This window comes from Electrophorus electricus, chromosome 13, assembly GCF_041902795.1.
Source record: "Electrophorus electricus isolate QZ-2024a chromosome 13, ASM4190279v1, whole genome shotgun sequence".
Lineage (NCBI taxonomy): Eukaryota > Metazoa > Chordata > Actinopteri > Gymnotiformes > Gymnotidae > Electrophorus > Electrophorus electricus.
Genome location: NC_137509.1, coordinates 12,140,997 through 12,165,504, shown reverse-complemented (window position 1 = coordinate 12,165,504; position 24,508 = coordinate 12,140,997). Strand labels below are relative to the sequence as shown.

At 41.5% G+C, this 24,508-nt stretch overlaps 1 protein-coding gene across 11 annotated transcripts in view; it reads left to right on the top strand.

Moving 5' to 3' along the window:
* The window catches only part of kcnip4a (potassium voltage-gated channel interacting protein 4a), a 126,964-nt gene that overhangs the window by 95,317 nt on the left and 7,139 nt on the right, over positions 1-24,508 (top strand). For 8 of the 11 annotated variants that reach the window (XM_081694587.1, XM_027015040.3, XM_027015038.3 and 5 more), the window contains one exon: positions 19,555-19,679. In XM_081694587.1, coding sequence (XP_081550713.1) covers positions 19,555-19,679 — 125 coding nt within the window. Of the gene's footprint in view, positions 1-493; positions 896-17,262; positions 17,365-19,554; positions 19,680-24,508 lie in introns of those variants that run through there. The other 3 variants (XM_027015036.3, XM_027015035.3, XM_035519897.2) reach the window with 2 other exon arrangements.

Here is a 24,508-nt window from a genome sequence, read left to right as displayed (position 1 = left end):
TTATTCGCCTCTCTATGTGTACAGGGATCAATGCTTATGTGTCCTGTGGGACTGTGTAAGTAAACATTTAAGGCTGGCAGGATGTTTTTTGACTTCAGTTCAAACACCCTTTCTAATAAGATTAAGTATGTAGTTAAGTTTTTTGAGTAAGATACTCAGTGCTCCTGCGTGCTGTAATGCTACTTGGCCAATTAGTGGAGTCTAATGGGTACGCGTGGATCTTTGAGTGCATTGTTAGACATAATGATCAGCAATTGCTGAGACGGAGCAAAAGGGAATGAATCGTGCCTTGTGCGTGTGTTAAAAAGGTCACGTCTATGTCTGTGTGGATACACCTTTTCCTTTTCCAGCCTCCCGTTCTCTGGCTCCACCCCTCCACCCTCCCTCCACCCTCCCAGTCGCTCCCACAGCCCTCCCCTTCCCTGCATCTCAGAGCCGGAGCGCTCTCTCAAATAAGAGTGCACTTCAGAGTGACACAGCAGAGTGGGTCAAACTCTCCTCGCCTCCACTCCTCATCGTCTTTTCCTGCCTGCGGTGCTTCTCTGGGGAGGCCCTGGGTCCCGAGCGCCTTCCACCCCCCATCACCACGCGCGCGTCCCACCACGGCCGCACAGCCTGGATCCAGGACAGGATCAGAGCGGTGCACGTGGGTGCCCGGGAGCGCACGGCCTGTGCCATCCTACGCCGGAGGTTGCCTGGGCCACGGGCAACTGGAGCGTGGGGGGCTTGGAGCCGGAGTCGGCGGGACCGGCCACAAACCGGCATGAGCCTGAGGAGGGTGACATGCTGAGCACGGCGTGGGAGACAGAGGGGCTGCAGACGCTGGGCATCGTGGTGATTGTGTGTGCCTCGCTCAAGCTGCTGCACCTCCTCGGCCTCATCACCTTCTCTGAGGGTAAGAGAGGAGCAGGGTGGGAGGCAGGCGGACGCGGTTACCCCGTGAGCGCCTTTAACGTGGGGTGAGCAGATCTGGCAAATCGTCCGCGGTGTCGCACTGTCAAACGTCTCCTCTTGGAGGCAGAAGTTTGGTGGACCTGTGCTGAGGAACTGTCCAGATTAAATGTGCGAGAGGATGTAGGTAGATTTGTTTCCATGTGTAAGCCAGAATGGGAGTGAGGAGAGAGAGTGCAAAGAAAGTCCACTTTAGGAAACTGTTCACAGGGAACTTTAGTAGAAAGTGAGGAATGCAGTTTTGGAGGAACTTTCCAGGTGATTTATTTTACATTGTTTTATGTTAAGTGGGGACAGAATGCTGTTAGCTTTTTCTCACACTTAAAAGTATTGGATCTCAACTACGGTTGTAAATAATTATGAGGTAATCAAACTTTTTGACAGCCTTGTTCAGCCTGAGTTCCAAATTTCCACTCTGTAACACTGCTGAGCTCAAACCATTGTATAAACAAAGTACTTTTTGCTTGACATCATTCCACCAGGAAGACTGAAAATCAATCTAACATTTGACACCATGCAGTAATGTTGTGTGAGTGCAATAAGGGTTCATTCCTTTCATATGTCTGAAATATTCGAGACTTGCAACCTTTTTCACTTGGTCAAATCATAAATGCAGAGTGTTCTTTACAAGCTTTGGGCTCACACTTGTCTTTTGAAATTCAGATTTGTCATTCTTATCTCTTTGAGCCTGTTAAAACAGGACTGTCACAAATTGCTCAATTGATTTAACGATTGTGGATGGCTTTGGCCATGTTTCTGTTTTGCACATCCACAACACAGTACAACAAAGCAATTTATTCAAACACTTGAGACAATGTGTAACGATCACTGCAACGATTTGCATGATGTAACGCTGCTCATTACCCACGAGACCACAGCCGTGTGATCAGAGTTTTTCTCCCCACTTCCTTTGCTTCATGCTGCTTCATTCCACCATTGCACTAAAGCCGTTATATTGTCCCCGCCGCACAGCACCTGGAGCCTCTGGGGGGTGTACTGCCAGCTTCAGCTTTTTGGGTGTCATAGCTGTGGGGCTGCAGTGTTTCATTTACAAGGGTCGTTTAGCACGATTAGACAGTGAGGTCAGTGCTTGCCAACGGGAACAGGAGATCAGTGGAGGCTTTCAGCCTCCCGCATGAAGTTGTCAGGTGGAGCGGCAGACTTCCTCCGCCCAGCTTTACCTTATCCTCATAAAGAACAGCCCCACCTGTCAGCTCGCAAGGCTAACACGCTAGAAACTCCACCAGCTCTCTTAAAGCGAGTTTACAAAATCACCATTGAGTGATGGTGAATGACATCTGTACATTTCATTCCTACTATTTGTGGTTACGGCCATTCACATTTACATATACACAATATAGATGTTTGCACATATACAATTTGGGCAGAAATTAACCAAGTGGACTCATTCAAGATACCACCTGTAGCTGATGAACTGTACCCTTTTTTTTTTTTTTTAAATCGTGGCCTGCCAAAAAGGATTTTAGGACCATGTGGTCTTATCAAAGGCCAGGACCATCTGTGGGAAAGTAACGGCCTAAAGAAAGGCGGCCGTTGTGAATTTTACGAGCCACATCCTTTTGTTTCGATTTGTTTCTCGTTTCCTCACGACTGTTTCCCAGTGACGAACATTTTTAGCGTATCGCCAGACAGCAGGGCCCGTGATAGTCGACATGAACCAAAACAGGCTGTTTTTGCAATCACCGTTTTTCTGCTTCAGCTCTTGCATACCGACCATGTACATTTTTTTTACCTCTCTCGGTTGGCGAGTGCCATCTACTGGATATGTGTAGCTTCGTAACTTCAAATGACAGCTGTGAGAAATTGAACATGAAACCTGTAAAATCAATTCCATACAAAGAGTCTCGAGCTATCTCCTCTACCTAAAGATGTGTGTTTTGCAGCCTACCAAGGAAAGATTAACTTTCCCTGGTAGGACTTCAGTAGGAAGGCGTGACCAGTATTTCCTAGTATAGGGCCATGTTCAATTCAGAGAAGCCAAACTAGATGTGACTTTTTCAGGAAGGATCATTGAAAAGACTATTTGGAGCGTAAATTTAAAATTCTGACATATGATAGTTGTATCAGTCATTCCGTTGTGTTTATTTGATTTTCTGGAAAAATATGTGTGCCACTTCCTCCAGATTCCAGCTGAACAGCACACCATGCAGTGGAAAAAGGTTCTGCCAATAAGCAAATGCTGTGTGCACATAAATGTTTACTTGAGACTGTAAAGTCTGTGGAACATATTAGTGATGTGGAAATTAGGTTAAGTACCCTCTAAAAATCAGTGTTTACAGGTCACAGTTGAGGTTTTGAAGTTCTCAGACCATTGCAACACTGAAATGAAAAGTGTTGAGTGTTAAATGTTAGTCAGGGACTGATGGCATGATTTCAACTCATGACTTCATTACACTCTGTGGAACAAAAAAAAATCTTACCCACTGGACCTTCAAAGGAAACAGGAGATCAAAGTGGCTGACAGTGGTTATTTAAATCGCAAGTTTCTAAAAAACCTAAAAGAGGGTGTGATGTGATATTCCTTATTTGTTAAAATGACCTAAACACAGTGGTTGAAAGGTTATCATAAATTATAAAATGTAGTTGCCCCTTATATTGATACAAATGGATTCTTTACATAGCAGGTGTAGAAAATTGTTATTGGGATTATGTTGAAGACTTTTGGGGAGCAGCAATGATTTTATTTATTAGTTACTAGTTTTAATCAGCAGTTACACTTGAATGAAAAGCCATTATTCCTTTGATGAACAAGGCGATATTTTTGGTCCCTACACATGCATTAAAGGTGTTATAGCACCTAGTTGATTGGTTTGTGTCTCAGCAAGGTGGATCTTAACAAAGCCGTTGTCTCATAGCACTCACTGAAGACTATAGTTGATGAGTAATTAACGTGTCAGTGAAGATAAATATTGCCCAGTTTTACACACACACACACACACACACACACACACACACAGCCTCATGCTCATGTCACATTACCAGTGGCGCCAGCCATTAGCAGAAGGAACACTGCGACCACGGTGGCGACAGTAACTTCTCTCCTGGCCTTTGTCTCAGACATGTCCTTGTGTGGGATTCATGAGTCTCTGACAGAGATTCCAGTCTGAACTTTAGCCCGGAGACACCGAAGAGCCTCAGCAAATGAGTTATGGTAATGGGCTGTCACAAGCACAGCCCAGAGAGCACCTCTTTTTACTTCTGCCTCAGTCATATTGTTTTCTTAGCAAAGCCATGAACTTACAGGTAGATCATTAGCAGAAGAGCATGCAGTGGTTGCCTGAAATCTCAAGCAGCAAATGCCTTTACCCTATTCTCCTTTACAGCAAAGGGCACAGATGAGCCTGAACTGTCCATTTTTTATCGCAGGGTATAAAGTGCATAAAAGCCATGTTGTCACTATACTGTTATTGTCTCTTTGATATCAGCCTTAATATCACAGATAGAGTAGATGATTGTGGGGTTTAGGCTCTGAATAATATAATAAATTTATTTAATATAATAAATATAATATAATGCCTTAAATCACTATTGTGTTGTTAATACTAATGACTACCCACCAAGTAATCACATTCATGGTAAGTTATAAACATAATTTATATAAACATTTGTATAATATAATTGTTAAATGAAGACTGAAATCTTGAGAGTTTGTGTTAGATGTGCAGTTTTGATTAACTTCAGTTATAAATCTTCAGTTACACATGAAGATTTATAAAGCGTTAAACAAAGCTACCCAAGAAACATAGGTAGGAAAACCTTCTGTTAGTATGTCATCAAGACCTGCCTAAATCTACACACATACACATGTCTTGATAGCAGGGTGAATGGTTCAGTTCAATGACATTTCATTTATTTAGCACATTTAACATTAACCAAGCAGCTTCAGAGAAAATCCATGTCTAAACTGAGTATTTTGAGGTCAAAGATAGCTGGGAAAAACTCCCTCTGATGTTTCAGAATTGTTCTTAAAATAAGAGGCGAGTACAACACTCGTTGTACAACACTCATAGTTACATCTGGTAACTAGCTGGCATTGTGAGCAAACCCTTTTTTGCAACCCCTTCTTAGTGTATGAGTGGATCTACTGAGTCTCACTAATGTCTAAGTTAAACAGAATAACAAACAGATGCATACCTGAATTTCTTTTAATCTGATACTGCTTACTTGCTAAGATACAAAATTGAGGGCAGTGTGGTTTCTTGCTTGTTTAATCCATCTTAATTCAAGGCAGTGGTTATTGGCAGCAAGCAAGAAATTGACGTGACCTTTCCATTAAAGTTTCCGTGTATCTCCTCAGGCAGCTTTGGGTGTGATCAGAGAGATGGAAGAAGGTTGACATGCACATTTGTGGAAGCATAATTGTGATTGTCCTGATCTGTTAGAACTAAAGAGGCTTAATGGATTCTAAAAGCTGTTCATTCGGGGGGGGGGGGGCTTACACGGAGAGCATAGAGAGCATGTTTTAGTGGCTGGATCAAGTGGACTGAAATATAGCCTCCACCCACTAAAGGTGTGCAATGGAAATTGGCTGAGGTAAATGGCTCTATATCTTTACTGGCTGGAAGTGGAATGTGGTGTCACTTGTGTTTAGTAGTACTCATTGAGAGGGATACTTAGTCCATGGATAACCCTCCATCAGGGACTAATTGCAACTGTGTGCCAGACTAAGCCTTGATGCATAAACAGGAAGAAAGAAAAAAAAAAAGGTTTCGTTTTGTTGAGAAACTTTTGTGGTTAAGAAACACGACACGAAAATGATCTCAGGGGCTTGTTGTTTTTCTTTCTGTCTTGCAGCATTTTTGTATGTTGAACCTTGAGAGCTATATTGTTTTGCTTGCTCTTCAAACAGCCCAAAAATGTCTTTCCTGTTTAGTTTCAGTGCGACTAGCTTTGCCACAACACTCTGTAATCAATAGTAACTTCTGGAATACATCATTTGAAAATGGGATAAAAGGATAAATGGTCACTGAGCTCTGAAGCTTTGCAGCAGGGAGCCTGAGGTACAAAATTATTCATCCATAACTCATTATTTTCATCAAAATGACAGAAGCTGAATGTGCCCCATCAGCATATCTCCATTATGTCAATCACTGTGTGCATGTGTTTGTTTGTTTTAGTTTTATATGCAAAAGTGTATCACTATCGGTGTTAATCATGTTAATTTGGGTGTAGGTGTGCTTATGCATTATTCATTGTCTTATTTATTATTTAATCATTGTCTTATTTAATTAGTTCTAAATTTAATTAGTTATGAATTGTAAGTTCTGAAATCTAATTCTGAATTTGATTTTTTTTTTTTTTATTCTGAAAAGACCCTGTCACTGTTTGGAATGGTTAGACCTGTATTTGCTCCATACTTTGTCTAGCTCTGGCTGAATTTGTTTCATCATTATTGATAACCACACATCCAATTGTAGCTTCGCTTCCTACCTCACTGGGTAATTCAGAGCCCAGCATTCTTATCTTAAGCGAGCACTGTGGAGTGTTGAGCCATGTTTGTTTATGGCTGCCTCATTAAAAGGAATGTTGGCATTTTTCTTATTAAATGATATATTAGATACAAGGACACTATCAGTAGCTGAATGACAATGTGATTATGTGTCTGGTCACAGATAAAGGAGAACCCTGATATTGGGGTACAAGCCTTCTCTCGGTGTTCTGGTACACTTTCTCTGATTGTATCCACCCAGAGCTTTAATAATCCCCTTACTTATTGCAAAACCTTTGAAGTCAGCAACAGATGCATCATGTCTTGCAGTCAGGGTGAGAGATGAGGGAAGTCTTTAATCAAGCCACATTCCCTTTCAAGGGGGTTCATGTAGGCAGTGGAGGTGTTCTGTTGACAAGAGGCAACTTTGTCTGAACAACCACAGGAAAAATAATTATAAAATCGATTTCCTGAATTATTCTTGTACTCTGTCAGTGTTAATAATAGTATAAGGTTGTTGCTGTGGAACACAGTGTTGTTCAAATGTGGAAAGGCCATTTCACCCAAAAAAAAAAAAAATCTTCCATACAGAGTCCTCTATCAGCAGTGCATCTAGATATTATATTTTTATGACGCATCCCATTTCATGGAGGTTGAGAGCAGCCTTTTCTGCCTTTTGGTCCATATACTACTCAGCGCTCCCTCTATTTACAGACTGTCATGAAAATCTCCATTTTCAAAGGAGATGATTGTGTCTACCAGGGATGTGGTATTTTTTAATAATGCATCAGTGTTCCTACGTTTAAGAGTGGTGGAGGTGCGTTTTGCCCTGTTGATGGGAAAAGGCACAAAGAGATATCTCTATTGTCAATGTACTGTGTTTTACAGCTTCTAGACTCCCTGTTCCCCACTAGTCTCTTATTATAGTTGGTTATTCACTTCTGTTATGTTAGCCACATCTAAGGATGAAATATGTCTCACTAAGGTCCTAAAAAAGTGGTTCTTCTATGTCTTCTGTTACAATATTTATGCACATACAATTTCAAGGTTGTGAAATATTTACACCATTTTCACTGTCCTATCTAAGGATTTTCCACTGGATTTCTAAAAGGGTGTGCATGGGGGTGTGTGTTTGCATGTGTGCATGTTTGTACTGTCTGTGTGTATGTGTGTTTCAGTCCTGGTTAACAGGGACGTAAGCAGGACCTGTCCTGAGTGTCTCGTGACCATCTGTGCTTCATTAGTGGTTAGCTTTTGGCAGTTCCCTGCTCTTGCACATCTTAACTCGGAAAGCCTGCGCCCTTTCACAGCCTGCAAATATGCATGAGGACACACAGGGGAGCAAACTAATGTGAGGAGAGGCCGCCTGCACGAATCCTCCAGTTCACCTTCATTATTCCATTGGCTTTCACTGCTCATTCAATGTGTCTGAGGTTATCAAGTTTCTACATTTTGGGCACAGTTAGTTATTTGACTTTTTTATTTACTTATTTACAAATACTCGTCTGCCATTATATTATATGCCATTATAGAAGCCCCTACTTTGCTCCTACACCAGCCACATCCTATAGATGTACGTGCTCAAAGGGACATTCATTCCTAATCTGAACTACTACTAATGGTATATTATTGGGTGCTGGTTGTCAGGTTTTTGAAGAGAGATAGAGTCGAATGCAGTACAGAATTTCAATTTAATAGGGGCAATCCAAAGGGTGTGACAGTACCCCCCCCCCCCCCCCCCCCCCAAACAGCATGAAAGGACCTGCGACTGCCCCAGATACCATAACGTTAGCGTACCGAACCCCTTAATGTGCAGATCTGGGGCAGATAACCAAACTCTGTCACCAGGAGAGTAATGCAGTCCTGGGTCCCTCCTATGATCAGCGTGGCTTTTGTATCGTCTGATGGATGTCTAGAGTTTCTGACTCTAGAGTGTTCTCCCATACCTGTTCGCTTCTCCACATCCATTCATCCTCAGAATCCCACAGCACGAAGGGTAGTTGGTAACCTAGAACACACTGAAAAGGAGAGTGTCCTGTAGCTGAATGCACCTTCAAGTTCTGTGCCATTTCTGCCAAAATTACATATTAAACCACTCCTGTTATTGGTCGCGACAATATAATCTCAGGAACTTTCCTACTCTTGATTAACCCTCTCCAGCTGTCTGTTACTCTGAGGATGATATCCTGACGTGAGGCTAACATTCATTTCCAGCTTTAACAGGAAAGTTTGCCAAACTTGCAACGTGAACTGAGGTTCCCTGTCAATTTCTATATCCTTGGGTATCCCATATGGCTGAAACACTTCTCAGAACATGACCTCTGCAGTCTTAAACACGGTGGGAAGAGAAGGTAGTGGAACAAACCTCACCACCTTTGAAAGTCGATTCACTATGGCAAGTATAGCAGTGTGTCTCTCTTACATAGGCAAGTCTGACAAAATCTATCACTATGTGAGACCATGGTCTCTTGGTTGTTGGAAGCAACATCAGATTACTAGCTGGTAGAGTGTGAGGCATTTTAGCTTGGGCACATTCTGAACAGGACTCAGTGTACTCATGCACATACATCCTTATGCAGGGTCTCCCACCAATACCTCCCTGTGAGCATCTGTTGTGTTTTCACTTCTCTGGGATGCCCAGACATAAGCAATGAATGAAGCCAGGTGAGCAATGGATCTCTGAGCTTGGCAGCATGTAGAGCTTCTCCTACAGACATGCTAGTGGGACCGCAGCTTCTCTCAACCCACGTCTGAGGTCCTCGTCAAACTCCCACTGCACTGCACCTATAACACACGCATCCAGGAGGATAGGTAATGGGTCAGATGCATGTTCTGCATCACTCTTTTCATAGATTTGGGAAAGAGTGTCAGCCTTGGTGTGAAAAGTGAGTTGAAAAGACCATCAGGCTTGGCGAGGTGTGAGACGCTTTGCCTGCTTTATGTATTCAAATTTCTTATGCTCACTGATGACTGTGAATGGGTACTTAGTTCCCTCGAGCCAATGACACCACTCCTCCAGGGCTAATTCGACTGCCAATAGCTTCCGGTTTCCCATATCATAATTTATTTCTGCTGAAGACAGCTTATGTAAAAAAAAAATTTTTTAAAAAGTGATGGGATGTAGCTTGGGAGGCCTACCACTTGTCTCTGACAGTAAAGTTCCAACTTCAACCTCAGAGGCATCAACCTCCACAATGAACAGTTCACACAGGATTTGGATGGCTCAAAACTGGTGCCTCAGTAAATGCCCTCTTTTAATGCTGGAAAGACTTGGTCTGCTCTGGGGTACAGTGTAACTGTTGAGTTCTTCCCTTCTGTGAGAGGTTGCGGATAAATCTTCGGTAGAATTTGGCGAATCCTAAAAATCTCTGCAGTTCCTTCAGCGTTTGAAGTACTGGCCAATCTACCACAGCTTCTACCTTCCAATCCTCCATGGTAACTCCCATGTTGCTGATGATGTATCCCAGAAAACCTATTCACATTTCTCGCCTTTACTGAACAGGTTATTGTCCAGTAGTCTTTGAAGTACTCCCCTTACATGGGAGACATGTTCCAGGAACATCGATGAGTAGACAAATGTCATCAAAGCCACTACAAGCATTCCAATCATGTCCCTCAGTACACCATTTCTGAATGATTGAAATACAGACGGGGTATCCATGAGGCCATAAGGCATAACCAAATTTTCATAATGTCCCAAATTGGTAATAAATGCCATTTTCCACTCATCTTTCTCCATTATTCTGACCAAATTGTATGCACTTCTTAGAATCAACTTGGTATCAAGCAACTCTCATCTGCTTCAGTGCAGATGGGACCGGGGGTAACGGGTTCAATCCCCCATCCTTCTTGGGTATGAAGAAGAACCCGGCTGCAACAGGAGATTTAGAGGGACAAATGTAACCTTGTGATAAAGCTTCTGTAACGTATTCCTCCATGACATGGTTCTCCGCTAAAGAGAGAGGGTAAGGACAAACTCGCTTCAGTGAGCTTCCCTTCATGATGATGATAGTGCAGTCATAGGGGTAAGAGGAGGTAAGTCAGCAGCCTTTCCTTTGCTAAAGACCTCTGACGGTTCTTGGTATTCTCTTGGTTCCACAAACCCCTCAGTGGTCGCTGGGTTTTCGACTGATGTAGAGGCTATAATGACTTTAGGCAAGCGCAGACAATTGTTCTTAAAGAAAGGCAGACCATGAAATGATTTTGGGTTCCACCCAAAAAATCACTGGATTGTGCAGATGGAGCCAAGTACGACCCAAAAATAAGGAATGATTTGCCTTGGAGATGATCAGGAATGACAATTCATCCTGGTTGGTCACACTGCAACGAATTGTGATGGGTATTGTGCAATGAGTTATATTTCCTGATCTGATTGGACTCCCCAAAGAGCTCACTCTCAGGACTGGAGATACCTCAACGGTTTCAATACCCAAACTCCCTACCAACTCCTCTGAAATGAAATTTTTGACAGCTGCTGAGTCAATCAAAGATGGAACCATAGTGATAACATAATTTAGGAAGAGTTCATTTTCAATCACAAACAAGATTTATGTTCCTAATAAAGATCACTCACTTACCGTTTTGTGTGTGACTTGTCTGCGACATGTTTGCTTTGTGTCTTCCTTTGGTGCCGATTGGGGCGAGGACAAAAATGGTGGATGTGTCCCGACTCTCCGCAATAAACACACAAGCTCAGTCAATGTCTGCATCCCCCTTCTGACAGATTGAGACAATGGTGTTCAATCTGCATCTCCTCTGTCTCCTGTGCTAGAGAAGCAGACTGCTTGTGCAATCTGTCTCTTGCCTCTTCCTCTTTCTCTCAGCAAATGATCCAAAGGAATTGAAAGTTGAATGATTTCTTCCAGTGACTTGGACTCATCCCGACAAGCTAGCTCTGTGATGATTTCGGTATTGAGTCCCTGTCGATCCGCAACAATCAATGTTGCCTCATTTCAGCCACTACTTGCAGCCAGAGTGCGAAATTCCAGGGCATACTTGACAGCAGAACGTGAACCTTGTCTGAGACCAATGGTTGGTCAAATACAGCCCGAAGCTGAGTTGTGAAGCGGTTATAGTCACTAGTGATCTCTCCACCTGCAGTCTATACTGAATAAGCCCACTCCAGTGCCTTTCCACATAATAATGATAGAATGAGGGAAATGCAGGCTGAGTCTATATATGGAGGGTGATGTGCAAAATACCAAGAACACTGTTACAGGAACCCCTTACAACCAGCCGGATTTCCATTGTACTTATCAGGCAGGGCGAGACGTGTGCTGCTACTAGTAGGAGGAGGAATGGTGTCCGTGCAGGGGTTTCTCACCTTGCTGGTAGGTAGCGTCGCCAAGCGACGTGTTAACTCCATGACGGCAGGCACAAGCGCAGTGAGTTGTTGTGTTTGTCGAGTGAGTTCCTCCACCATATTGCCCAAAGACTCAAGACGCTGATGATGCTGGCTCAGCAAATGGCTTTGTGCGGCCACGGCGTCGGGTAACTGGCTTGCTTCTGCCAACTCCCTAAATGACGAAAATCTTCTACCAGGTTTTTGAACAGGGACGGAGATGAATGCAGTATAGAATTTCAGTTTAATAGGGGCAGTCCAAAGAGTAGTCAAATTTTGGCAAGAGCCCATAAGTAGAGGCACAGAGCAAACAGATCCAAAAGGGCACAGGCAAGAGAATATCCAAGACAGGCAGGTAATCCAAATATCCAAAATAGCTAACAAGAAAAACAAACTACAGCAGCGTTGTTTGAGTTTGGACATGTCAGTTTCACTGCAGGGTTGAGATTGGTCCAACACCCAAATCCAGTGGTGTTGAAGTCAGAAACTAACCACTGAGATGGAGGATGGCAAACACAATCTGTGCATGGGAACAGAGGCTGTAGTGTGTAACTATGTTTCTAATAAATTCATGCTTCTAATAAGCAGGCAGTGGGTGTTTCTATATGTTTATTATAGAACAGATATTCAGCTGTTAAAATCATGCTGCTTGCTTCAGTACTGGAGCGAGATCTGAGCCAGCAAGACAACCATCTTATCTGAGAGAGCTGGAGAGCACAGGCTTTAATGACTAGGACAGGACAAATAAAAAGCTAAAGGGGCCTGTGGTAAATGGGAAGCTTGCTGCTGTTCTAATGTCACGTCTGGTTTGCATAGGAGCTTTAGCAAATGTTCCTGGCTTTCAAAACACACACACACACATACACGCACACACACACACACGCACACACACGCACACATACACACACACACACGCACACACACACACATACACACACACACACACACGTGCACACACACACACATACACACACACACACACACACACGCACACACGCGCACACACACACACACACACACTCACACACACACACATACACATACACACGCACACACTCACACACACACACACACACACACATATACACACACACACACACACACACACATACACGCACACACACACACACACACGCGCGCGCACACACACACACACATACACGTACACACACACACACACACACACATACACACACACATACACATTAGGCCCTGCATGAGTGTCTTGCTCCATTGCAAGAACAAAATCTTGAAATTTCACATATTGGGCCTAGTTCTTTAGGTTTTTTCTTCTTAATCTTCTTATTCTTATTATTATCCATAGCACAACTGAACTCAACTTTTCTTTATATTCTTGTCCCAGTGACACTTTAAGCAGACTGGCCTGCTAATGCAAACAGAGGATTCTCTTTTTGACAGGCATCCGATCTCTCAGATAAACCATCTGGTAGGTCTAGAACAAACTGAAGTGCTTTGGGTCCATGTGTACCTTATATGTTCATTTAGTACAGGAAACCGGGTGAATGATTAACTGCTTCTACAGCTGTGCACCAGACCAGAGGCTTTTGAAGATTATCCTTGGGGGTTCACTTCTGTGTGGCTGGATTGGGGTTTTTTGCATGCATGCATGTGTGTCTTTGCAAGGTCCTATTCTGAGCAGGAAATATGCAGTGCTAAGTATTCATTTGAAAACACCTGCACAAACGGTTGACTACTGGTCATTCTTTTCCACATTTTCCAAAGCTTCAAGAGGCGTGGGGACCTTGGAACATTTCCAAAACCAATCAAATGTGCAGCTGTGCACAGAATTTGAATGGGGAAACATTGCAATTTTCTGCTTATTTGATTTAATCTTTTTCATGATGCAGTTAGTCAGTCTTTTTCAGGCTCATTTGCAAGTGACCTAAAGTCATCTGTTCAAGCACTTCTGCCAGGACTTTGTGATTGAGGGATCCATCAGGAGAGTACGACAGTGTTGAGTAGCGATTTTCATGTAGAATAGGCATCAGTTTGTTTTATGTGCGATTTAATGTGCAAGTAGCTTTGTTAAAATAGTGTGACAACTATAAAAAAAACAAATCATTCTTTCAACAGAAATCTACAGAAAAATGGAAACAATAAGACTGCACTGAAGGAAAAAAACTGCTACCAAAAACATTCTAGCATAGTTGTATCTGCTAAGTTGCTGCTTATAATAATAATAATAATAATAATAATAATAATTGCTATTTCTACCTGTTAAATAAAAGAACGAAATATCCACCCCTAATTTTTAGTGATAACCTCTGCTTTCAAGGTCATTTACATTCTTTACACTTTTCTGGATCAGATCCTTAGTTAGATTAGTCTGAAGTTTGAAAATAGATATTCCAGTTTATGAACTTGATTTGGCGTTTGTGACTGTACTCTTATGTCTGTTATACACTGTGGTATGAAAACTCAATATTTTTGCTGTTTTTCATATGGTAAAAGGTACAAAATTGCTTGTTGATGTTCTAGATCTTCTTTTTTTCTTTTAGGCAACAATAATGACCATTTCTGCTTTTTACACGTGACCCGAGTATGGTGCAGGTTAGCTATACTGTTTCAGACTTTGACAGTGCCCAGAATGAAATTGCACTCACAGATCTTCAGCATCATTTTTGCTTGTAATTTCTTCTTTTTGCACTGGCCTGCAGGCTAACTCCTGCCTTCTCACTCCATGCTCCTGGAGTTGTAACTCCACAGGGCCTCCTGCTCTTAATGTAGCTACTGTTAATACCATCAGCTGGTGGTCCCCATTGAGAATGGATCATAACTTATGCCTTTGGTGTAATATAGGAAACTCTGTGGATCAGTAAAGTTTATGAATCACATAGTAGTCTACTGGAGAGCCAGACCTCAAGCAGAGTGTCTGCATTTGCCCAGGACTGATGTGCATAGTGGAGGTGGAGAAACACAGAGAAAGCTGAAGGGTGCCTGCTGGAAAAGGGAAGTCATAACTTTACTAAGGACTGAAAATGCTCAGAAAATGTAAACTAGATTCACAAATAAAGGATGCATTGAAACTGACTTAACAATGTATTGCATAATTACAGTCTTTTCATAAGTATAGTTCAATGACTTTTGATTGATTTCACAGGCTTTGGTCTTCCAAAGTAATTGCAATCCTGGAGTATATAGCTCAAGCTCTTTGGTTTGTTGCTTAGGAAACTAAGCATCTCTTTATGGAGAATGGAGGTTTATCTTCTTTAGTTCCCATACTAACCCTGAATTTAGCTCCTTTTGGCTAAGCTTAACACTTTTTGTAGGCCCTCATATGAGTTGCCAAGCATAAAGTAACAGGAATCGCTCGTTGTAGAGCACTGCCACACTCCTGACTTAATGCAGAGTTCGTTTCGTAGCTTCCCACTCCCAATAATAATCAATCATCAAGGCACTGAGGTAAGCCAGTGGGCCAGACTCCTACTCAGGGCCATATGGCTTCATGCTGAAGTGCAAACCCAGCATCTGAAATCAGCACAACCCTCCCTTCAGTGGGGAATTGATTTGGTGTAGTCAGCTACAGCATTCCATGTCCAAGCTTCTGTTTCCCAGCCCCAAATTCATGCATTTGTATATAATGCAATGTTGTACAGACATTAAATCTAGGTGTTCAAGAACATGCTTGAATCATTGTAACCAAGTGACTGACTTGTTTGCTTGTGGAGCACTGTATGACTCAAGTAATGAATTCCCTGGGGAAATTAAATCAGTCCGTTTAAAATGAGGTTGATTTGCTGACATAAATTTCCACTGACATCCCCACATTCATTTTTAAAATAGTTAGGATTTTGTGGTTGCTTGCTTACTATGTTACACGTCTTGTTCGCATATACAGCATTTGTGATTTTATCAATAAGTTAACAAGGCAGCTCAAATATGTTTTATTGGTTTCCAGGGTGGTCATGCGTCTCCAGGCACTTGTGTTCAGCCCAGACCCATATTACTCTGGGTGTGGACCTTGCAGTGTCTGACTTCATTTCACTGCTAATTTCAGGTGCCCCAGACAGTGGTGACGTTTATGCTGGCTGGTTATAAGACTAAACTAGAGCTTGAACTGTGTGGAAATGTGTCCCCGTCTCTCTGCATATGTTACAAAAAACTTGGCACGATTTCAAAGGGTTTTAAAAAGAATAAAAAGGTCTTTAAAAATACTTCTTCTTTTTTTTTCACAGAATGGCAAAAGTACATCATGACTGCTTCCTCTGCTGGCCCATTTTGTTCACATAAAACATTGTGACATCCATAAAATTCATAGAACTTATAAATCACCATGTGTAATTTTATATGGCTATAAATGTGTCTAGCATGAACATTACTTTAGAACTTTAGATAATTGTTCATTCTGAAGTCCCTTATTTGCCTCTATGATTGTGCATGTCATAAAGTTGTTGCAGAAGTAAATGTATTGTAATGTTTTGTAAAATCCCTTGCACATCTACTCTGTATTTCATGACAGTTGATCATATATTACTCAGTAGTCATTTTAAATCACTTGGTTAACAAAGTGGTAAAGCTCACAGATTTGAGATTTTAAAGTAGACATCTACATTAGGCTAATTTAACCTGAGAGGAGACACTGTAAAAATGTAGTCTTCAAGTAAGCAACTCCAGTGTGATATTAGATTATTAGCACATCACTGTGTATAGTACAGATTGTATATAGAGCTATATGCAAAAATAAGAGAGAATATGGGCTTTCATTAGAAAATGCGAAATTCATCAGTGTCCCAGAATATATTATTTCCAGGTATTTAACCTATGCACGTTTATTCATTCTATCCCTCTTGCCACTGCAAGAGAGAGCAAGAGCAGATCAGCAAGTGTGAGAATGAGAGTGTGTGCGTGTGGTTTCCAGCATAAATGGCCTGTTTGCAAGACCTGAGTGCTCTCAAATCATCTGATCTTCAGAGGGCTACACCTAAGCGCCACACGCACTCTGTGCTTGAGTACGTTTCCCATGCCAGGAGCTCTGACATCCATTTCATCATGGTCCCCTCGACTCAGTTAACCCAGCACGTTTGGTAATTACACGGGTTGCTGTGGATGATGGATGACTGGCGGCGTACGAACGACTGCCTCCCACCCACTCCGTCTTCAAGGCTCTGTACGGCACTTTTCTGCAGAGCTTGAGGGCCACCTAGAGCTTCTCATTCCTGTTCTTTGAGACACAGATGTTGGCGCCTTGGTCCGGAATGCCTGGGCTTTGACCCAGTTCCTCACTTCATAGGCATATGCCTCTCAGGTCCTGCGTAATTTATGGGGAATATTTTGTGTTGTGCCTGCACTTGTCCTAAAACGTTCCTGGAGGTTTCACCTAACATAACATAACATCATCCATCAGCTTGTTATTAAGCAAGGCTGAACACCCTGTCAGTGGACACTTCTGCATGCCACCTCACAGTCACTCCTGCTCCCGATCCGCCTGCCGTGCATGTTTGTGACCTCGGGTCCTGCTGGCCCCCGGTTACCGTGGTGACATTCATCCTATATCTCCTAGGTTACACCTGCCCTCAGAGCAGCAACAGGCGAGGAGTCCGAGCACGTCTCCAGAAGCTCTTCCTGTGTTCAGCTGCCAAAAAGCCATCTGCCAGTATCGAATGCAAGTTCTCCCTGGAAATGCACTGGAAGTGGACACTGCTCATGGCACTGCTGTGTTGCCTAGTCCCTATATCAGTCTGTCTCTGTGATACTTCTTAGTTTCATTTCCATCTCTCATGCGCTCTCTCTCTCTCTATCTGCTTCTCTCTCTCTCACCTTGTTTTTCCATGTCTGTACCCAGTGTACCTGATCCCCTGGCTGTCACGTTTATATTCAGGAGTTAGGGTTTGGGTTTTATCTCTCCAGACTGTTGATTCCCTCTGCTCCACTCTATGGTGTTCATATAAGATGTATGTCAGCGGATTTGGTGATAAAGGGGAATATTATTTGCTTGAAGTCTTGACAATTTTCTTTATCAAATTTCACTCACTGATTTTATCTACCAACATCACTACTGTTGGTAATTCTTGGATGGTAGTTATGGTATAGAACAGATAAACTGAATATTGCAGTATGTAATAGTAATCTTTTAACTTTATTGGTATTACTAATAGCCAACCTATATTTTTCTCAACAAATACTGTGCTCTTACACTATAATGGCATGGCAACAAAAATTAATTACTATTTTTACCCATCATAACATGATGAGAAAGTAGTTCTAAAATGGGAAAATCTTGTATTGATATGCTTCTGATTCGTTCTGTCTGTCTTGCCAGTAAAATTTATATTATTCAGTTTTAGTTCAGAAGAGTTCAGAAGATGTGTATGCTATTTCAAATTGCGTTTTGACACTTTACATGCCTAAAATGTATTGACTTATTGTACTGCTCATAGTCTTTTTGTGAACGCAATCAGGAGTAGATTTGGTGTCAGAATTCAAACTGTGCTGGCAACACCTGTGGAGCCTGATTTCATTGTATTCCACTAAAGAGAAAATGCTGTCATTCAAATGATCATACTGGCATCAAAACAGGCAACTATGGATTTATTTCCTAGTGGGATAGTTTTGCAGCACCACAGGCCAGCAAGGACATTGCCGCTCATCTGAATAAAATGCCGATATGGCCCTTGAAGCCCTCGTCTGAGCTGTGCTGTGGCACAGAGCAACCGTCTATGACTGCCCCCGTTTGAGTGGAGATATTTAGTGCGGTCCAGTGCCCTCAACAGGCACTGAAGCCCTGGATTATCAGGTCTAATAAGAGCTGAAGGGTGCTGGCATTTTGTTCCAAACTCATTTCAGCTTTTATCAGGTGTCTGATGGGATGCAGAGACAGAAAGTCACGTTAGACGCGTAGCACAGAGGATGTGTCTGGACCGCACCCATCACTGCACACTGTGACAGATGGTGGGCAGCAGCTCTGCTCCAACCAGATGTCAGGGTTGTTTACGAATTTGGTCAACATTTTTGAGGGTAATCGGAAGTATTGAAAAGCCACTTATTTTGAAATGAAAATATATAATGTTCCCTTGAATATTTTAGGACTTTTGGGAACTATACACCAAATGGGAATTAGCAACAGGCCTGCGTCAGATTTGTAGAGCTGTCAGAAGGGCTATGATTCTCCAAGAAAGCATTAGGATTTGGTCTAGGATTATCATGTCTTGTTTTGAATAATGTGCGGTTTTATAGATATTACTAGTTATATGACACTCAAGACAGTAGACCAGCATTAAGTGTTACAACAAGGTCCTTAACTAAAGCTTTTGGTCCAGGACATATCTAGTAGCATATATTTTTCAGAATGAATAGGAATAAACATCATCACTTCTGTTTATTTAGAAATTTAAAAAGATTTCTGTAGGTCTTTTATTTTTGTAGGTCTTTAACAATCTTGCATTTTGTATAGCTTAACTGTGTCTTTGAATATGGCAAATCACTGTGTGCAAATTATGTCAAAATAGATGTATACAGAGAGAAATCTGTGTGTGTACTTGATTGCTTGCTGACTGCACGCATAAACTGATATATTGGGGAACTTGTGTTATCTTTCTGTTTGTTGGCATAACTGAACCTTAATAGTATTCTGGTCTATAACAGTTGTAGGAGAACTTGTGTTTATGTTGTGTATCTAAGTGCTGAGACAAGGCAACTTTGCTCCAACTTTGAACGTGGCTGCCGAAGAACCATGGCTTCTGTAACCTTTCAAACATTCCCTTCGGGTGGTTTTTAGCTCTTGGTGCTGCTCTAATGTAACGTGGAGTTGGATATCAGGGTGAGCAACTCATGGAGGTGTCGTTGTCCTTCACAGACCATGTCGAGGACGAGCTGGAGCTGTCGGCCGTACGCCATCGGCCCGAGGGCCTGGAGCAGCTGGAGGTCCAGACGCGCTTCTCCCGCAAGGAGCTGCAGATCCTCTACCGTGGCTTCAAGAACGTGAGCTAGCCCCCCACTCTCTCTTGGGCTAGAGCCTGTGAACATTTGACTGAGCGTGACTGACTGCTCTTAGGCGTTGCTGTTGCTAACTATTAACGGATTAAGTTTAACTGCAAAGGGTGAAAGACTCCAGAATGAGGGTTGGCTGGAGTTTATTCCAAACACAGCCAGCTGAAAATGATCTCGCACGTTTCCTGCTAATCAGGTCAGGTAAAGGTCTCCAGAGTGGTGCAGAAGAAGGGAAGATGTCCTCTGTCACCGCTGCTGTGCGATGGAATGAAACAACACCCAATTAACGTGACCTAAATTGTCAGGTGGCAAAGTATGAGTGTGCTACATTGGCCCTACATTCTCACAGTGTCAAAGGACGAAGTAGGGGGACCTGCACTGATACCATGCTTGTAGCAAAACACATATGCACATGCGCGCGCACACACACGCAGGCACACACACACACAGGCACGCACACACGCAGTCATACATATATGCAGTGTCTACCCATTAGCAGTCTGGGGCACTAATGACCAAAGTAACTTTAATCATTACCGTCTAGATTTCCCTTTATTTCCTAGAATGGCCCATTAAAAGTTTCAGTTTTCTCCTTATAGCACTCTAATATTTTCTAAACAGAATTAGGATTTGATTGTCTAATTGTGTTACAGGTGAAGGGCTCATTTTGGGGTTATTAATACTAGACCTGAATGTAAATGGAATTGAAGGAGAAAATAAAACAGGCTTGAATAAGCAGAGGAACACACGGAAAAGAGGAATATGCCACACACAATAGAGAATGGGTTCAACAACATTGTTCATTGCCAGATCATCAGCCAGGCAAGAGTATATAACCAGGTGTATATAACAAAGTAGGTACTACTTGGTGATAGTATTAACCTGTTTGAATGATGGCTCCCGCAAAGCTGGACTGTACCAAATGGGAACAGGAGATAAAACAAAAACAAATAACGAACCCTTCCTAATGTCTACTCTAAAGGAAAAAAAAAAAAAAAGAACCGTGCTTTCTAATATACAGAGGAATTACAAAATCTGGCACACACCTTCCTACCTAGTGAAACAGTCCATGCCACCTTGACTGTACTGATAGAGCTGCCTCTGTCCATTAGGCTCTGCCTCTGATCTCATATATCTAAATGGCTATTTGTCCACCAAAGTATAGTACAGGCACCAATAGATTTTCTCTGGTAACTCTAGAATTCGGTCCAACAGGAACAACAGAAGAGAAAGAAAAAGAAAACAGGCCCAAGGGATCTCGCATAACAAATTGACATTATAAGAACTTTGATTTTCTGCTCCTTCCATTTTGGATAATGGTTTCTACGAAGTGCTAAAAGCCTGTCTCTTTTTAATCAGGCAATTCATCGAGCACCTGTCCAACTCCCTCTAAGTGAATCTGATGGCTTTAACGGTTTGTAGATTGCTTTTCAGATGTATCATGTTTCTTTTTGAGTCCTTATCTGGCTTTCAACCTGAGCACAAAAGTAGCTGTGGCCCTATACAGTCATGTTTTCACAGTGTCTGTGGCAGTAATAGTCATGCAGTCGGCCCTCTGTCCTGGACATCTCCATTTGGGCTCAGATCAAAAGACACCACTGCCCGAGAGAAAAGGGGGTCAAACTGGGTGGTTTTATTCATGTATTCATTTATCTTTCCACACATGGTGTTTGAGTCACACTTTTATTTTCATTGTCTATAGAGAATTAAACATTTAGAGGCAAACTCCAACATCTCGAAAGCTTTTAGGGGGGAATTTGGAATTTTCACATCAAGCCACATGACCCAGGTTTTCATAGTATGTGTCGCTCTATCAAAGCCTGCTCCTCAGCACATGGAAGCTAAATGTACAGTTCAATTGTAAATGGGTCACAGCTGACATTTGTTATGAAAATAACAGTGAAACGCCAAGGACAGAAAAAAGTGATCATTGTCAGTAGTGTGGATTTATTTTCATTAATGGGAATCTTTTTTTTCAACGTAATATTTTTAATAAATAATTGCTATAGTTTGATTTCATTATTTGCGTGAGTCTGGAGGCAAGTTATACAGTTTTTCAATGTGCTTTATATCATTAAATGTTGGTTCGTACACGCCTAGCTGTGATGATTCTAGAGGATCAGGTCCCTACATCTTTCTCTCATTGTTATAGTGAATTCAGTATTGGACACAAAGTTCTTCTGAATGGTTCCCTGTGTTTCTCTGTGGTGGTCCAGCAGTTCCGTAGTTAAAAATGCAATTAAAATGTATTCTAAACAATAGACTCACTCCAGTAAATCTGGTCTTTGCAAGTTATTGCAAACGCTAAGGTACCCAAGTACATACTGTATTTAGTATCTGACTTTTGACATTTTGAATTCTACTCCAGTCAGCACTTCAGTAAAGCTACTGCAAGTACATCTCCAAATGGGAATGTCCAGCAGGGTGTGTAGGTGATATTTGTGCAGTATTTTTGCATGACGGATTGCAGTTTGCCGTCATGCCGCATTTAACATTATTTTAGTTTATTTAAATTTCACTTGAAGACCTGCCATGTTCAAGGAGACTTCTCAAATAACAACCTCATGTGAAAACGCATCCCTGCTGCTACCTTTTACAGTTCATTACCTTTATTAATATGCTTCATGTAGTGTTTGTCTCGGTGGCCTTGATTTAAAGGTCTTGTGCAGTGTTTTCTCCTTACTCAAAATGTTAGTAGGACATTTGTGATCATCTTCATACTTCTGCTTCAGTCCAATATTTATTGGGCACAGCAGAGTGCATAAAATAACCTGTAAATTTTTTGTATACACCCAACCATTGTTTAGGAATTGCACTTTATTTGGTGTTATCTTAGGCGTCATGGAAAACACTAATTTACTATAAGCTACCTTATATTGCATATTTATGAAGTGTGAAATCAACTTTACCTCCTACACTTCACTCACTGTGCATCGCTCTACTCATTTGACACTTTATTCAGTAATGTAGCAAGCAACGAGAATACCACAGCACAAAAGAATGGTGTAAGGTGACAGGAAAAAAAAAGAGAATTCAAAACGCTAATTTGAATGTTCTTTTAGGAGAAAAAAAATTGAACGGAACTGGAATGTATAACATTCTTTGCAGAAAGATTTATTTTCCACGGATTTTTAAAAGACAAATGTGCAGGCCTTTAAGTGAAGATTGTACTGCAAAATGATGAGTGTGTTGTTTGTTAAACTTCTGTATTAATTATTATCATTTAGATGATGATCAGTTTAAGAACCACTGATGTAGAAAACCAGATAAAAGGACTCACAAATATTTACTCACAACCAAACGTCAGCTAATTATTGAATGACCATGGGTGACTAGATAGAAAATACTTTTAATTACACTCATCTTATTTATAAAGTGCAATGAACCTTATGCAACTCCACTCTAAATGATGTTAATAGAACTTTTGACTTGTAGGCAGTTGATGTAAGTGAAGACATTGTAAGAAAAGCAGCATATCTCTAGATGGTAATTACTCCGAGTCTCTCTCGTCCTGCGCACACAAAGGGTTGAGGAAGACAGCTACACACAACGTTCCGTTTTAATTAACCAGAGCTCAGTGCAAGAACACAGCCTCTTTTAAACCATGTCAGACTTGTGCAGAGCTGTGCTACGCTAGCAACCATAAACTCTTTGTGGAGTGTTGTACTTCAGGTACCCAAAGCTAATTTGAAGACTGTTGTTTCATTGTCTGTGTAGTGCACTAATATGAATGGTTAGGCCATAACAATATTTTATTGACAGTGGAATGATGAATGCCGCATAGCTTATGATTTATGCACATTATTTGTGGCAGTATATAATTATTGGAGCTGAAAATGGTCTTCATGTCCTCTCACACTTGTAAAAAGACACATAAACGAATTTAAAAATGACTACAAATAAAAGAGCACATTGTAGACTTTGACTACTTTGTCAGCAACAGAGTCTTAGATACAGCTATCTTAAAAAAATGTAAAACGGACAAAAAAAGAGAATAACTGTATAACCAAAATTCCAATAAATCTTTTGCTTGTTTAATTTACACATGATTATTACACATGACTATTACAGCTCCTGTTTACAGGGCGACACTGCAAGCTTGGAATACAGAATACCACTCTACTCTGCAGTGTGTCTATCACACAATTCCTGATTAGAGGAATATTCAACAACTAGTCATAATGTATTTATGCTAAAATTAGGATTTATTCCTAATTTCCAAAGTGGAATACTGTATCCATGTATGCTTTATTCACAATATCACTGAGGCATATCGCTCAGACTATATCAGCAGAGTCTCTAATAATGGTTTAATATAATCAAAGGTGGTGTCTTAATTTCTGTCCAGAAAATCAACTCCAAGTAAGCTTACTACCTTAGCTAAAAAGCAGGTCTGATGCCTAATCGTTTGAGATTCACTGGATAAACATACTGTATTTGACCCTACGTTTTCCTGTGGCTTTGCTGGGCTGATAGGTAGATTAACCAGGTCATGTCCTCAGCAGTGAAATTAGGGTGTACCCTGCAGGAACTGGCCCCTCCCACTTAGTGTGCTTTTACTTCAAAAGTACAGTTACTCTGCAAGTGAGCTTTAATATTGTTCATTGTATGTTTACAATGCTCTTTTCAAAATGCCTCCTGAAAGGTATCACACAAATAAAGACTGAACAATTTCAAGTCATGAATGTATGTAGGTTGTCCTTACCCTACAGCTGTGTGAAGGATCAAAGCATTGCACAAATGCAAGTATGAAAAACCTGGGTGAATTTAACCAGCGAGTCTCTTGATTTTTCAGTCTTTTAGGTAATTGGAGTTGTTCA